This window comes from Larimichthys crocea, chromosome X (genome assembly GCF_000972845.2).
Source record: "Larimichthys crocea isolate SSNF chromosome X, L_crocea_2.0, whole genome shotgun sequence".
NCBI lineage: Eukaryota > Metazoa > Chordata > Actinopteri > Sciaenidae > Larimichthys > Larimichthys crocea.
In genome coordinates this window covers 22599807-22613075 of record NC_040020.1, presented here as the reverse complement: position 1 = coordinate 22613075, position 13269 = coordinate 22599807, and the positions used below count along the sequence as shown (strand labels likewise).

At 40.0% G+C, this 13269-nt stretch overlaps 2 protein-coding genes across 2 annotated transcripts in view; both read left to right on the top strand.

Moving 5' to 3' along the window:
* The first annotated feature begins 666 nt into the window (after positions 1-666).
* Positions 667-6437, top strand: wee1 (WEE1 G2 checkpoint kinase). Its single transcript, XM_010738654.3, has 10 exons — positions 667-1669; positions 2302-2516; positions 2932-2998; positions 3169-3341; positions 3557-3825; positions 3957-4046; positions 4162-4247; positions 4371-4541; positions 4769-4914; positions 5231-6437. Exons 1-10 carry the CDS (start codon positions 1181-1183, stop codon positions 5385-5387), a joined length of 1863 nt encoding a protein of 620 aa, XP_010736956.1. The 5' UTR covers positions 667-1180; the 3' UTR covers positions 5388-6437.
* A 1781-nt stretch (positions 6438-8218) lies between these two features.
* swap70b (switching B cell complex subunit SWAP70b) overlaps positions 8219-13269 on the top strand; it is a 30455-nt gene continuing 25404 nt past the window's right edge. Inside the window, exons 1-2 of the mRNA XM_010738653.3 lie at positions 8219-8415; positions 10979-11119. Of these exons, the coding sequence (XP_010736955.1) occupies positions 8320-8415; positions 10979-11119 (237 nt within the window). The 5' untranslated portion in view covers positions 8219-8319. The remainder of the gene's footprint in view (positions 8416-10978; positions 11120-13269) is intronic.

The following is a 13269-nucleotide window of genomic DNA, read 5'->3' as shown; positions in this document are numbered from 1 at the left end:
CGACAGTTATTTGAAATCTGCTAGTGTGTTTGTGGGCTAAGATTTGACATAAAATATATTAACAAACAATAATAAACTATACATAGAGGCTAAAATTGACCTTCATGTCAACCATCTACAAAACATGCTGATGGATCATAGTATAAAACAGTAAGTAATGCTTTCAAGACTCAGTTTAATTATTTTTCAATTGATTTACTCTTTGTGTTTGTATTACTTGCATTGGTAGTATTACATTACATATCAGAATATTTCATCCATCTGAAAATGAAGAGGATTTATCATGTTAAAACTGACTAAAGTGTTATCAGGCAGAAGTGTGAGGTTAAGTGTGGTTTTATTATGTTTTTAGGTAGCTGTTTGTCTTTTAACTACTGGAACCCATTTTAATGACTCCATCTTTGTTATACATTGTGTCTTGTCTAAGCTGAACGAAACGCGGCTTGTACTCCGCTTTGACTTTGATGTGTCTGTGTAGCGCGGCTGCTTTCATCATGGCCTCTAAATAATGAACGCATTGTCTCGGAGTTAATGCAATTGTGACTCGGGCCACATGAAAGGCTCCTTCGCGCCACATTATTGCCCTGCCATCGATGACGTAACGCCTCCCGAAACCACTCTGGAACGCCCATCTTTTAAAATTTCGAGATGCGCTCTGATTGGCTGCGGGAGGGACATGTGACCAACGGTCGCGGGAAGTCCTTTGCCACGCGCGTGATAGGAAGAGGACAACTCTTGACTCATTCAAAGTTTTTTGTAAACATTGCTTTGCTTTTATTGCGGAAAGACGTGTTTCTGCGTCGGTGAGCCAACTACACGGTAGTGAAGGATATCGATACTCGACCGGACCCGGTAGTTCGAGTATTTGTTTTTACTTTAAGACCAACTTCGGCTGCTCTCACGGTGAATACGAGCTAACTAACGTTAGTCCGTGGCCATTTCTCAGCGTTGGATGGGCGTGTAGCAGTTAGCAAACAACTTTTTTTTTGGGATGTTAACGGAGCTTTAAGATTTACTTTGTTGTTTTTGGACGTTTTTTTTAATCGATACCTTTATTTTAAGGTAGTTAGAAGTTGACTAGCCGTGTGCTTTTTTTGGCTAGTAACACCACTGCAACCGTAGTGGGGGGACCAACCGCGTGATTTTTCCCGTCGACGAAGCCGGGGTTTAAATCCTGAAAATGTCGAGCTACAGCCGCCATCGACACGGATCCCCTTCCCCGAAATCTCGACCAATTCGTCAAAAATTACAGTTCACGTCCAGCGACGGAGAGGACGACCCCATCGAGGACGTTAACAACAGCACCGGAGGAGAGTCCGGCTTCACGGAGATGGACTCCCCGATGCCAGTGAGACGGGACACCGTCGACAAGCGGCTGGAAGGCAGCAGCAGCCCACTCAACCAGTCCGGTGGGGACGACGACGTGGAGCTGTGGGACGAAGATAGTTTTGGTTCACCGTCTCACTTGCGGTCGCCGAGCAGTGTTATCTTTGCCAACTGCTCGCCGTCTCCGAGGAAAGCTTCTCGGCTGTACGGAGGCTCACCGGAGCGGCCATACGTCCAGGACGACGGAGAAGGATCCAGCTCTCCGATACCGGACTGCCCCGACACACCTCCACATAAAACCTTCAGAAAACTCAGACTGTTCGACACACCGCACACACCAAAGGTTAGTATTTGTCCATAGTAGAGCATTATTAACGTCATATCTTGCTAATAAATAGTTTATTTTGGCGATTTTCCTTGCTTAAAATGTTTGATGCAAACTTCATGTGTGGGCTCATGTGATCTTGTGAAGACACATCCACAGAGTGTTTTACGCTGAATTTGTCCCATAAGTGTTAAAATGTATATTGAGTTTATTGCACTGCTGTCATAAAACACTGATTGGCTCGTTGTGAATCCTGACAGGTTTTGAACTGTGGGGAAAAACAAACAGTTAAAGGCCTATTCAAACAAATCAGGTCATTTTTTTTTTTAAATTCCAGACTGGGACACTTCAGTTAACCACCGTGACCCACTTAATGTACAACTGTGCTGTTGCATAATGCTCTCACTGTAGTCAGCCAGATGATTAGGTGACCTGGAGTTTTATGTCTGGGCATGTTTTTTTTTTTATCAGTGATGACTGCATTACACATGATTTGCTCTTAGGCATCAACCGTCAATGATATTCCACAGAACTTTTATATGTTCAACTCTTTTTCAAAATCACAATCTGGTGGTCTTCTTTTTAATTCTCTGCATCTTGAGTTTTCCCTCAAGTCTTAACAATGCACTAACCCTGTCCTCTTTTTGCAGAGTTTGTTGTCCAGAGCCAGGGGATCCGGGCCGGGATCCTCCAGCAGGAGAGTTGCCCTGTTCAAGAATGTGGAGCCTTCAGGAAAGTCAATCACAGACAGCAGCAGGAGACAGCAGACCCCTCTGGTCAACTTTAACCCTTTCACCCCTGACTCCCTCCTCATCCAGACGGCCACACAGCAGAGGAACAACAGGAAACGGCCACATTGGAATGAGTATGTCCCAGACAGTCTTCTTACAGATAGCTTAATCTTCAGCTTCATACCTGCAGATCTTTGAACTTTTCCAAAGTGCCACAGTGTTGAAGAGCTGCAGTCAATATTTTGGTTTCATATTTCCCACCCCCCTGTACAATAACATTTCATGTCATCATGATTATGCAAAAACTGTTAATCTCTCAGTAGCAAAGCCGCGCTGAACAACTTTACCTGCTATCTTGAATGCAGATCAAACCCATTGTCACAATAACCAGATACGTTACAGCCGTTGACTAAGGCCAGAAGGGGTTGGCTGGGGACCAAGACCTCATGGTTACTAGTGAACTCTGCCATGTGCTTGTGAAGCCCCCGGTGCTGCCCCCTGCTGTACAGAATGCTTACCCACATCCTCTATTGTCTTTTGATCTTTTAGCTCTTGTGGAGAAGACATGGAGGCAAGTGATGGTGAGGGAGAGGAGGAAATCCTGCCACCACCCAAGGTAATTTAATTTTAACTGTAAATAACTATATGTAATTCTGCAGATCACATCAACAGTTCATTTCTCCTCATTGGACCTGTGACTAATGACAACTGCATTATCAATGAATGCACAGATTTTTCTACAAATGTAAATGTTTGTAAATCATGAAACTCTTGTTCTGCTCTCAGAGGATCACCATGATGGAGAACAACATGATGTCCAGGTACACCTCAGAGTTCCTCGAGCTGGAGAAGATTGGCTGTGGGGAGTTTGGTGCCGTGTTCAAGTGTGTGAAGAGACTCGATGGCTGCATCTATGCCATCAAGAGATCAAAGAAGCCTCTGGCAGGATCAGTGGACGAGTAAGTTGAGTTTCTAACTATTCTACAACACATGCAGGTTTTAAAAGAAATGTCCACTCTCACTGCTCATTCAGTCATCTGCATAACTGGACAAACAAGTAGATGAAAGTTGTTTACAGGAAAAACTTGAGGAACACAGGCGTCCCCCTCACTTTAACTACCAAACCTGCCTCAGGCACGTCTTAATTAAATCGGTCTGTTCCCCTCCTCCACAGACAGAACGCTTTACGGGAGGTGTATGCCCACGCTGTTCTGGGCCAACATCCCCACGTGGTGCGTTACTACTCTGCCTGGGCCGAGGACGACCACATGCTCATCCAGAACGAATACTGCAATGGCGGCACGCTATCCGATGTCATCGCAGAGAACTACAGACGGCTCAGTTACCTGTCAGAGCTGGAGCTGAAAGATCTGTTGCTGCAACTAACACGAGGACTCAAGTACATTCACTCTACTTCTCTGGTGCACATGGACATCAAGCCCAGTGAGTACTTAAGGATGTTAAATTTCATATGATTGATAAGAAATTATACAGTTAACACACCAAGTTTGTGTCTTTAATACAACCTTTTTAATGTTTTGGGTCAGAAATTAATAGAAATGTTTTTGTTCCAGGCAACATCTTTATTTCACGGAAGTCTGTAGCGAGCTGTGATGAATGTGACGAGGATGAAGGAGTGACCACCAGTGTTGTCTATAAAATCGGTAAGCTGCCTCCACTCTTTGTGTGCTGTTTCTTTTTACTGACATTTTTATCTTGTACTCAATGTCAGATGGTCACCTTCATGTCTTCATCTTTACTGTATGTTCTCTTCTCCAGGTGACCTCGGCCATGTGACGAGAGTGAACAACCCACAAGTGGAGGAGGGTGACAGCAGATACCTGGCCAATGAAGTTTTACAAGAGGTTTGTCATCTTACTACTACTACTACCACTACCACCACTACCACCTTACTACTGCCTCTAATTTTGAATACGGTGTTATAGACGTGTTAATATTTTTCTGCATTTGTCTGGTTTTCCCTGTAGGACTACAGTAACTTGACAAAGGCCGACATCTTTGCTCTGGCCCTGACTGTCATCAGCGCCTCAGGGGTGGAGCCCCTTCCCACCAATGGAGACAAGTGGCACGAGATCAGACAGGGCAAACTCCCTGCCATCCCCCAAGTGCTTTCTCCAGAGTTTCTCAGTCTTCTCAAGGTAACAGTCAAGCTCTTTGTTTGGGTTTAATAAGAGCAGCTATATGAGGACTGGGCTTGTCATCCCCTCTGGTGGATGGTGCCTGCATGTTCAGAATTACATGACATAATTTATGGTCGACTGATGAGTTGACCAAGTTGTCTGCTTTCTTGTAACATTCTTGTTAAGCACCTTTTTTTGTTTTTTCTCACTTAATCTTATTTTTTTTATTTATTTTTTTCTTTCAGCTGATGATCCACCCTGATCAGAGTAGACGACCATCAACTTCTGACCTCATCAAACACCCGGTACTCCTCACTGCTGCCAGAATGAGTGCAGACCAGCTGAGAGTCGAGCTCAACGCAGAGAAGTTCAAGAACGCACTGCTCCAGAAGTAAGCTGAATGAGTGAATTGTTAGGGAATGTTGAGTAGCAGGAAGGAAATCAGTTACTCTGCTGTTATTTATTGATTGACAAAAGATATAATTTCATAAATTGAATATCTTTTGGATTTTGGGTTATTTGAGGAACAAAATGAGACATTTTGCTTATGTGATAAGTATTTTGAATTGTCTTTGGCTTTTGGACTGTTGCTCTGAAAACAAGACGTTTGAAGACATCAAACACTTAACACAACTTTTTGTTTGACTAAATTATTAGCTTCAAGCCACATGACCATGTCTTAACGGTACTTTTTTTGTCCACCTCAGGGAGCTGAAGAAGGCCCAGCTGGCTAGAGCTGCAGCAGAGGAGAAGGTTTTGTCCACCGACAGGATCCTGACCCGCTCTACAGTCCAGTCGAACCCCAGAACCTCCAGACTCATCGGCAAGAAGATGAATCGATCGGTCAGCCTGACCATCTACTGAGACTTTAATCCACCCTGACAGGAATTGAAACATGGAGGCTCATGGACCTTTTTTTTTTTTTTTTTTTTTTTTTTTTTTTATCCAAACCGTTCAGACAAAACTGTCTCTTGTTTTCTGTACCTGTCAGTCGTGGTGTTGGGCCTGTCTGCCCAGAAAGCTGTAGACTGTTACCATCTTGAACTGGAACTCATTTCGATAGACTCTCATTGCCAACATAGTTCAGCCCTTTTTTTCCGATGGACATTTCTCTTTGGAAAAAACTGTCATTCCTCAAAGGTAGTTACTGTACCTTTTTACACTCTGTCATTCCTTAAGTTTGCATAGATGTCAGGCTCTCTCTCTGTTTCTGTCCTTGCACTTCCCTTGACAAAGCCGAAGCCTGTTGGCAGCGGATCAAAGCCGCAGTGAAGCCCTCTTCAGTGTGAATGTACTTGCCGTAGCCGAGCGCACCTTACTGCCTGTCAAATGCCTGATGCTGGGTACCAGAGGGTCTGAGAACTGACAATTTCTGTGTCTGTAATGGAGCACTTTGGAGGCAACACGTGGAACTTGCCACATTTTGGTTTTTTAAGTAAAAAAGAAAAAAAACCTGCTGCTATTGATGTTTTGTGTGTATCAGGGTTTGGCCAGTTTCAGGTTGGATCGTTCTAGAGATCATTATCTCTTATTTTCAGGGAGCAGAAGTCCGTTTTCCCCGATATAATGGTTCATTGTTTTGGTTGGATGGAAATGGATTATGCCATGATCATTTGAGGAAAATCATCCAGTTGGTCTGAAGTACAGAAAACCAATGCGTTAACTCATTATCTGTTAGAAATGATCCATAGTGTTTTAATTTCACCTGTTGATTGGTGCTGCCAACCCTGCCTGTAGCATTAGAACAATCATTGTCCTGTTCTTGGATTCTCATGTTTTCTTTTCTCACAAAGTTCAAAATAGATTACTGTTTAGAAGTATCCCTCCATCTTTTTGTTCTTGTAACTTCTAACACAAAACCCCCTTTCTGTTGTAATCTGTACATATGTTCTTTTAATAAATTCTCACCATTTACACTGTGTTCTATTTACTGTGGTATTATGTGACAAAGAAGGAATTTCCCTTCACAGGCTGTCAGATTAGTTTTAAGAGTTTGTGTTTATCACATTGAAAACATTGTTTGTACAAAGTCTTAAAGTACCTGTACCTGTAAAAGTGGGAGCATATTACATTTAGTTATAAATGGTTTGTTTAAGATAAACAGTCACACAAGTGACTTCAGCGAAACAACAGGCTGAACCTTGGTAAACATACTGGACATAAACTCCTGCCTGGATTTAAAGGAGGACGAGAGAGAAGGATTCAGTTTTGAACTCGGTGAGTCAGTAAATCAAGCTTTCTCATCTTCAAGCTCAAATATTCAACTCTGATAAAACCACTTAATCATATTGTTTTCAAAGTTAGGAATATGCTTGAATTTGAATATAGCCCTTTAAAATGCTTTATTCTCAACAACAAAGCAACACGGTCACTTATGTAAACCCAAAACAAACATTTCAAATGAAACAGTCCAGTCTTCATATTTGTTTCCATGTTATCTACATAAATCTCAGTGGATCCTTTATTCTGGAAATTAGCATTACCCCGGTGAAAATGTGCAAACAAAGTTTATGAACAGCTGGTAAAATACCGTGACAATATACATTGATTGCTGCAGGAATAAAAAGGTTCTGCAAACTATATATTTCAGAATTTATAGGAAGGTTCTGAGGCAATATCTGGAAATGACTGATTTAGATGCCTTAAAAAGGCTTGAATCTTAGTCTTAAAAAGTTGTTAATGGAAATATTCACTTGCAGTGTTGAAACGATACGCTGCTTTTTTAATCTTTCAAATGTGAGGATTTTCTCATGTTTTGTCAGTCAGCAAAAATATTAACACACTTGTTTTTGCTCACATTTCTCATGAGCTTAACACTTAACACACAAAATGTTTATTTCTCTCAAATTTTGTTCACAAATTTGTCCAAATCCATGTTACCACCAACCACTTCCAGCTTGGATGAAACAGTCAGACATTTCATCGACTGAAAGATTTAACATTTTATGTTGAAAAGTTGTGCATTACTGCTAATAATAAGAAAGATTAATACATGAAAGGCTAGATTTGAAAAAAACAGTTGCCATGCGACATGTTGAATTCTGTTTACTGAATGAAATTGTAGTTATGGCTGATTTAATTTGTTATATGAAAGTAATATATAAATTACATTATACGGTATGTATATGTATATGTATGTCAAAAAAGCTGAGCACTTGAGATCATTGTATTAATATCTGAGTGAAAGTAAATCAGTTCAATAAAAGAAATGAGTTGATGACTTTAGAATATTAGGTCATCTTTCAAGAATTTTTGTCTGCAAGTAATAGAATACTTTTTCAGAAGAGCCACTACAAAATATGCTGACTCTAGTAAATGTACCTATCACAGGTATTAAATAGGGCCAATTACATTATAAACTGCTTTAACTTTGATTATATTTCATATTTTATCTGTTAATAATATTTTGCATTAATCTAAATCTGTAAAGTGACTCAGTGTCATCAAAATATGTAATAACAAGTACAATATCTCCCTCTGAAATGTAATGCAGTACACAGTAGAAAGTAATAGAGAGTGGAAAAGTACCTTAAAACTGTACTGTCAGACTTTAGCTCTAGTTGTGCAGATTGGGATTATTAATTCGGACACACTTGGTTTGGTGTGTGTGTGTTTCTCTCGCTGAGCGGTGCTGCAGCTCTTCCATCATAATCACGCCAAACACGCAGCACAGTGTCTGACAGCGGGTCATGTGACCTGTCCTCATTGTGTCCAGCAGACAGGCGAGAGTCTCAGAGAGCGACAGAGGAAGAGGCAGACACACAAGAGACACAAGTTGAAGTTGAAGTCGAGCATTATGGCGCTGAGGGACGAGCTTTTAAAGTCGATATGGCACGCGTTTACAGCTCTGGACGTGGACAAGAGCGGGAAAGTCTCCAAATCTCAGCTGAAGGTAAACTACATGTTAGTTTTTGTCAGGAGGGAGTTTGAGCTGGAGAGGCAGGAAACTCTCCCAGTACACTACAGAGTGGCATTTTAGTATCTTTTAGTCTAAATAAATAATAAAAAAATATATATTTCCTTGTTAAATTGAACGCGTTTCTCCGTTAAACCCTCCGGTGCCGCTCTCTCTCTCTCTGTGTGTGTGTGTGTGTGTGTGTGTGTTCAGACTGACGCACCTGTCAGTTTTACACTGATTACATCAAATAAATAATGCGACATCTGTGTTAGCCAGAAAACACCAAAGCTAAAGTCCACACCAACGGACTTTAAAAAGATGAAATGAAGCTTTTACAAGTTGAGTTTGAAGTTATTAGAATATTATTCTGTCTCTGTTTGACATTAAAAGTACCAACACATCTCAACAGGAGACAAGGGAAACAAGGAATGTGCTAAAGTGATGCTATAACAGCCTTCATGTGGGGTAAAGTCGTTATAAGCTTCTAAAAATCAAACACAATTCTCTATTTTCATGAAAGAAATTCATTGATATTACCAATGATATCATTCACAATAGTAAAGGACTACTACAACACTGTTGAATTCAAAATGTCACTGAAGTTGTAAGTGTGATCAGGAAACTGTCTTTCAGAGTAAAAGTACTGTCTATATAACAGACTTGCGTGCTATATGAAGGCTATGTTGGGTCAATATGAGTGTCACACATCAGGTGAAAACTCTCAGAGAAAAGAAAAGATGACCTTGTAGGTTGTGAAAAAACAAGTGAAAGGTGTATCAGTAACAGTTTTGTTGTACAGCTCTTTGAATGAGTCCCAGGACACATCAGAAATGATGGGGCTGTCTCGAATACATATCACATGCAGTTTCTAGAGATTTTTAAAAATCAGTATCAGTTGTTTTGCCTCGAATAAAAGCCTCTAAAGATAATCCTTCTGATATTTTGTAAACGGCGGTGTGCATTTTAATGAAGATAAATAGTTTCATTGTTCACTCTCATACATATAAATCTTCTGCACCCTTCTGAAAATCGAGCATTTTTCCTTAATACTTGAATAGAAAAGCAGCAAATCTTCACATTTGTGTTTTGAGTGTAAAAATCTTAAGTTGTAATGTAACTAATAGGTAAAGATGACAGGTAAAGTGGTCTAATATTTCCCTCTGAACTGTAGTGGAGTACAAAATGGTGTGAGGCAAAAACACTCAAGTACAAGTACTTTTAATGTGTACTTAAGTACTTTCAATGTGTACTTAAGTACAGTCACTGATGGAATTTACCTTCCACCAGTGACGATGATTAGTCTTCTAATGGAGCTCATCTACAGTCATTGTTATGATAACACTATATTTAGCATCCACATCAGAAAGTATTCAGCTGGGAAACAAACATGCTCCGGCTTGACCCCAATTCACGTCAGATGTCTCACCTTTCCTAGTCTTTAGAGGGAAAGCTAGTTGAATTTGTTGTTCATCAGGGTTTAACTGGCTCAGCAGACAACTCATGTACAAGACACTCACATACTGTATCTCTGGCTCTGTGCGGTTTGTTCAATAGTTTCATCATAGACCAACATGCAGCTCTAACATATTTAATGTGTTGAAAGAGGTGAAACTCCCTCTTCTCTGACACACTAAATCCCCTCTACGTCCACTCGTGTCAACTCCATCCGAATGCAACGTGTTGCTGATAGGCAATGTGGGAAATACAGGAAACCACCAAACGTATAGCAGCAATGTGTGTTCACTGGAACATTTGAGCAACCAAAGTTATTCCTGACGTGTCAGACTTCAAATGGAAATCTACCAAAATATGTGTCTTTGAAATAACTTACTATCTACTGTAGACTGAGTTATATTTAAAGGTCCACTGTGTCTGTTTTTAGAGAATGTGGCAGACGCCTTTTGTGTTTTTTGTGACCACCATTGTTTTTCCTTCACACGTGAACTTGAAAGGAGAGGGTGAAACAAGGGCCCTTAAACACTGGTCATTTTTAAGGAGGTAATTATTTTGTAAAAATAGGAGCATATTACATTTAGTGAGAATTTAATGTTTAAGATAAACAGTCACACGAGTGACTTCAGCGAAACAACAGGCTGAACCTTGATAAACATACTGGACATAAACTCCTGCCTGGATTTAGAGGAGGGGGAGAGAGAAGGATTCAGTTTTGTACTCGGTGCGTCAGTAAATCAAGCTTTCTCATCTTCAAGCTCAAATATTCAACTCTGATAAAACCACTTAATCATATTGTTTTAGTAGTTTTATCAGACATTCAGAAAGCTTCTCCTGAAACCTAACTCCTTCGTTAAATGATGGCCTAGAGACTTTAGATAACGTTTAATAATTAATACCAAAGCATGTTGGTTCCAACTGTTAATTTATTATTTGTCTTATGACAATAAACATGAATCTTTGAGAAGATTACTGAAGACAGACTGTGATGATTTTCCACTGTTTTAAACAATAAATCTATCAATCTAACTAACTTGTTTAAAAATGAAAACAATTATTAGCTGTATAATCATTAATAAACTGAAGACGTTTTACATTCTTCCAGGTGCTGTCCCATAACTTATGTACAGTGATGAAGATCCCACATGACCCTGTGGCACTGGAGGAGCACTTTAAAGACGATGATGAGGGTCCTGTCTCCAACCAGGGATATATGCCATACCTGAACAAGTTCATCCTGGATAAGGTACTGAAACACTTCAGATTATACTCCAGTACACAAAGCGCATGTGCATGTTTTTCCCATGTTTGTGTTGCTTTCCTTCTGTGGTTCTGTTCAGAAACCACAGGTAACACCACTACTAGATCTCCCCCAAAGTATAGATTAATACCATCAACTGGACCAACAAAGTTTATTATAATAAAACACAGCTGATCAATCCGTTTCATAGAGTACAGTTATATAGATAACACAGACTGAGAGGATTTTCACTATCACTAACACTATTCAGGGCTGAAGAACTGCTCACATCATTTATTCTTTATGATTATTGGCGATCGTGTTGTAATTTACAATAATGAAGAAGATGCACATGCATTATGTATCATCTATATGCCACTTCATCATCTATGAGCCCATACAGTACATTTGAATGGTTAGTTTTTATTTCTTTTTCCATATAAACTATTTAAATGTTGTTTGTTATCTGATGACTTAGCAGATCTTTAGTGAAGACGTGTGACAAACTAAACCAGCCCAGTGATTGAAGCACAGTCATAGTTTGTTGTGTTGGTGACACACTCTATTGTGTCCACCAGTCATTGTACAGGGCTGAGCTGAGACGGCAACACAAAACCAGTTTTTGAACACTGAGCTGCTTCATTCAGCTCGCTCTCTGTCTCTCTTTGATGATGTCATGACGGGTCACAGCATGAGCTGAGCGGTGCTGATTGTTCAGTCGTCATTCTTTTTGTGATGCGGGTGAACTCTGGCTGCTTGGAATTCTTCTCATGTGATGTCATAACGAAGCTGAATGGCTGTTGTCATGGCAATCAGTTTGGAATTCTGTTGTGTCATGAGTGGACTCTCTTGAATGGTCTATAATGCTGACTGATTTTTAATCTTTATTCCTGCGTTTTGGTTGACACCTGTTGTTATAAACAGTTTTCATGATGATTCAAACTTTGTGTATGATCAGTGGTTAGGTGGATCTTGGAGTGACTTTTAAGCTTGTGGCACACCAAACATTCTCTGACAGGAAACAGTCTAATGTTGGCAAAACTAACTGCCCATGGCACACTGATCAAACAAATCCAAGTAAAACATGTGACCACTTCAAGAGGTCAAACAGTTGACTTCAAAAATACTTCCTATTATGAAGACAACGCAAGACAGTTTTCATCTTTGTGGTCAGCTGAAAAGTGAAGACGGATCCGGTTTTGTAATCTTCTCACAGAGTAGGCTGTTACACAGGTTACACCACTTATAAGATGCCAAAATACTTAATGCCACTCCCATTGATGGCTAATACTGAGCATGTGTGAGCTGCCTTTGCATGTACATACTAATACATACATGTACTAATGTGTACTGTCGTCCTTATTGTCCACTTGAAAGCATGGCAAACTGTTTGTTCTGTGGGTTAAAAGCTAAGATAAATTCATTTGTGATTTCTAAAAGGAGCATAGTGTTCTTCATGTTGTAGTCCTGTACTGGTGTTGAACTTTTTGGGATAAGTCTGTAAACAATAGGACTCATACACTCCTAAACATGTATTGTGTTGAATTCCCCTTGTGGGATTTTGTCAGCGCCAACCTGCAGGCAGCTGCTTTCGAGTGCTGTTAAGAGGACGTTCTCATGGTTGGCCATGAAACATTTAACCAAAAATGATTTGTGTGCATTTTCTAATTTTTCTTTTCTGCATTTTACTGCTAGACTCAGCAACTTATGAGAAACCCCTGGGGTTTCTTTGTCTTCAGTGTTACCGCGTTAGTTCCTTGTTCCAGCTCTTAAGACATTCAGAGAAAGTTGTATGACAAGTTTAACAGCAAATGGCATTACACCAGTTCTGTGTGACACAGCAGGAAGTTTTTCTTTTGAAACATTCCACACCGTCTGACAGCATCTTTCTACAGATTTTGAACATTAATTTAATTTAATATTATTTTAGGGCTGCATATGCATCAAATAGAAAACATCTTGTGCATCATTTAATACACATTTCCCCAATTTTGAGCCTAACATATTTTATTATCTTCAAATATCATTATTTCCACTAGACTATAAATACACTTTTACATTACAGGTAAACATTGTGGCATCGTCTGCACTCTCACTCTTTAACAGGGACACTTTCTTTAAGGAAATGTAAATTCTGGATTTATTTACAGGAGACA